The 2,960-nt window shown below is 37.6% G+C and overlaps 1 protein-coding gene across 1 annotated transcript; it reads left to right on the forward strand.

Annotated features, from left to right (window-relative positions):
- Positions 1 to 1,258: 1,258 nt before the first annotated feature.
- Positions 1,259 to 2,191, forward strand: LOC142151353 (olfactory receptor 10G7-like). The gene has a single exon (XM_075206937.1). It carries the CDS (start codon positions 1,259 to 1,261, stop codon positions 2,189 to 2,191), a length of 933 nt encoding a protein of 310 aa, XP_075063038.1.
- The last annotated feature ends 769 nt before the right edge of the window (positions 2,192 to 2,960 follow it).

Here is a 2,960-nt window from a genome sequence, read left to right on the forward strand (position 1 = left end):
AATACCACCCCTGTCCCTCTACCCACACTTTATACCAATAACACTTCCACTCTTCTCCCCATACATTGCCCCAATACCAGACCTCTCATTACACCAATACCACCCTCACCCCTCTCCCCACACAGTAAACCAATACCACTCCCACCATTCTAAACACACATTTAACCAATACCACCCCACACATTACAACACCATACACACACACAGCACATATGTTTATACATAGAAACACACTTACCTCATTACAGGGCCAGCCTACTACTGCTGTGTCTGCTGCTTCGCCATGTGTTCTCTGTACTTTGACTTACAATGGAAGGGAACATCTGAGCTGTCTTCCCATTAATGTGAGCAGGTTCCACTCTGTGTTGGTGGTCATACAGCAGGGAATGAAAACTGACACAATGCACTGGGAGGTAGAGATGAGGTTGTTGCACCCAAATCCCAGCAGTCTAGACAGCTTCCTTAAATTGTATAATGGTAGAGCTGAGCCTACCAGCCAGATACTCCATTTGCTGCTTTAATAAATATGTTTCTTGTAAAAAATAATTGACACACTATTCATTGTGTGGAATATTAATATAGAATGCCACAACAGCAATAGTTACCATCAAGTCTCAAATTCACATATCATTAATTGAACCAATTCTATTTTAAAATATCTGTCATTTCCTGTAAGGTCCTCTAAACAATAATCTATCTTTTGAGGTAAGGGTTTTAAAAATTATTTTAGCAGCTAACCCAGGAATTGCAAATTGAGACCTATAAAAACAGGTCTGCGTGGCGGGTCTACTACATTCTTATGGATTTTTGGTGCCAAATATAAAACTAGCATGCTGGGATGTTTTGTGATATTTGTGTTATAGGAACTTATCTACATTTATTCTGTTTATTTGGGTGCATCAGAAATCTGAATTATTGGGAAATAAGCACCATGACATAAAGCTTTCTAGTGGACAAATAGGGACTGTTCACAGAAAACTGGGACACAGGGGATCCCTTCATGTGTGGTCAGATATCTCACAGACATCAAACATGTGTGGCCAGAATTACAATCTGTCCTCTTATGGAAAGATACATGTGTCTATATATGAGGACATGCTAACTTGGCAATAAACTACTTGTAGGATGTTATAAAACCACAATGCTAAGCTTGCTTCCAACTATTTTATAATTTATGTTATACTGAAGTACATGGCCATTATAATTTATTTAAGAGAATAATTCATTTTCTCATATTTTTTTTTAGATGAAAAATGTAATGAAGCATATGAACTATTCCTCAGTGACTGAGTTCATCCTTTCTGGACTTCCACATTCTGAAGTGATGAAAATTCCATTATACTTGATATTTTTTTCTATTTACATATTTACTCTCATAGGAAATCTTATCTTAATTCTGGCCGTAAAAGGGGATTATCACCTCCACAAACCTATGTACCTCTTTCTTTTGAATCTTGCTTTTTTAGACATTTGGTTGTCTACAGTCACATTGCCTAAAATGCTGATAAACTTTCTACAAAAGGAAAATACCATCTCCTTCCGAGGTTGTATTACCCAGTTGTACTTCTTCCACTTTTTTGGAAGCACAGAGTGTTTCCTATACACTGTCATGGCATATGATCGTTTTCTGGCTATTTGTCGGCCTTTACATTACTCTAACTTCATGAACGTGAAGCTGTGCACAAACTATGCTGTTGGAATCTGGATTACTGGCTCGGTTCATTCCATGATACATACCACATTGACCTTCAGACTGCCATATTGTGGTCCCAATAGGATTGACTATTTTTTCTGTGATGTTATCCCTGTACTGAAACTTGCATGTGCAGACACGACTATCAACAAAGCAATAATAATAACCAACATTGGGGCTGTTGCTTTAATCTGCTTCCTCATAATCTTGATATCATATTTCCACATCTTAAAAACTATAATGAAGATCAGGAGTTCTGAAGGCCGACGGAAAACCTTCTCCACCTGCGCATCACACATGATTTCTGTCATTTTCTACTATGGACCCCCTGTCTTCATTTATATGAGTCCTGACTCCATGAACTATTTAACAGAAGAAGCTATTGCTGTTTTCTATACTCTGGTGACCCCCATGTTAAATCCGATTATTTATTCTTTGAGAAACAATGAGGTAAAAACCTCTCTGAAACGAATGAAATGTGACAAGTTGGATCTTTAATCTCTTTTGAATTTCATTGTACATTTGTGTATTCTTCCTTTACAGTTACTTGCCTGGTGAATGCTAATATCTGAGTGGTTGTTAAAAGTTAGAACGCTGTCACATTCTGTGTATCTTATTGTATTATGTAAGTCTTTACATGAGCACATTGTTTCTGGACACAATGTAAAGCTAGAGTAAATTAAATAGAAAGTTGTTGTGCTTCAGTTGTCATTGACATACTTTTATACATAAAAGAGCTTAAGCTGGGTACACATTACAGAATTTTCCACCAACTTTTTATGCCGATCGATTTTACATGCGATCGATGGTCCGATCGCTCGGTCCATGGACTGCATACACACTAGCCTTGTTTTAGAAGATAAAGGGAAGAGCGGACGTCCCTTTAGCGACTTTTTACAGCCATGTTGTTGTGCGCAATGATTGCAATTTCGTACACATTGGTCGGAAGCTTATACACACTACACAACGGAAACGAGATTGGAACGAAAATATTTAACGGTATGACCAACTAAATGAGGCGACAATCGTCCATTTGGGCAAACTTTCGACCATCGTGTCACTACACACACTGACCCGACTTTTGAACGAGCGGTCGTATATCGGCTGGTTAAGCCGATTATTGGACAAAAACCCTGTAGTGTGTACCTAGCTTTACTCAGTGGTTGAAAAAACATTAAATCAATCAAGATAATTTTCATATAAACTGTTTACAGTATTCATTAAGTACATAAATTACAATCAAAAATGAGAAAAGTCCATTCTTACA

This window comes from Mixophyes fleayi, chromosome 1 (assembly GCF_038048845.1).
Source record: "Mixophyes fleayi isolate aMixFle1 chromosome 1, aMixFle1.hap1, whole genome shotgun sequence".
Taxonomy (NCBI): Eukaryota; Metazoa; Chordata; class Amphibia; order Anura; family Limnodynastidae; genus Mixophyes; species Mixophyes fleayi.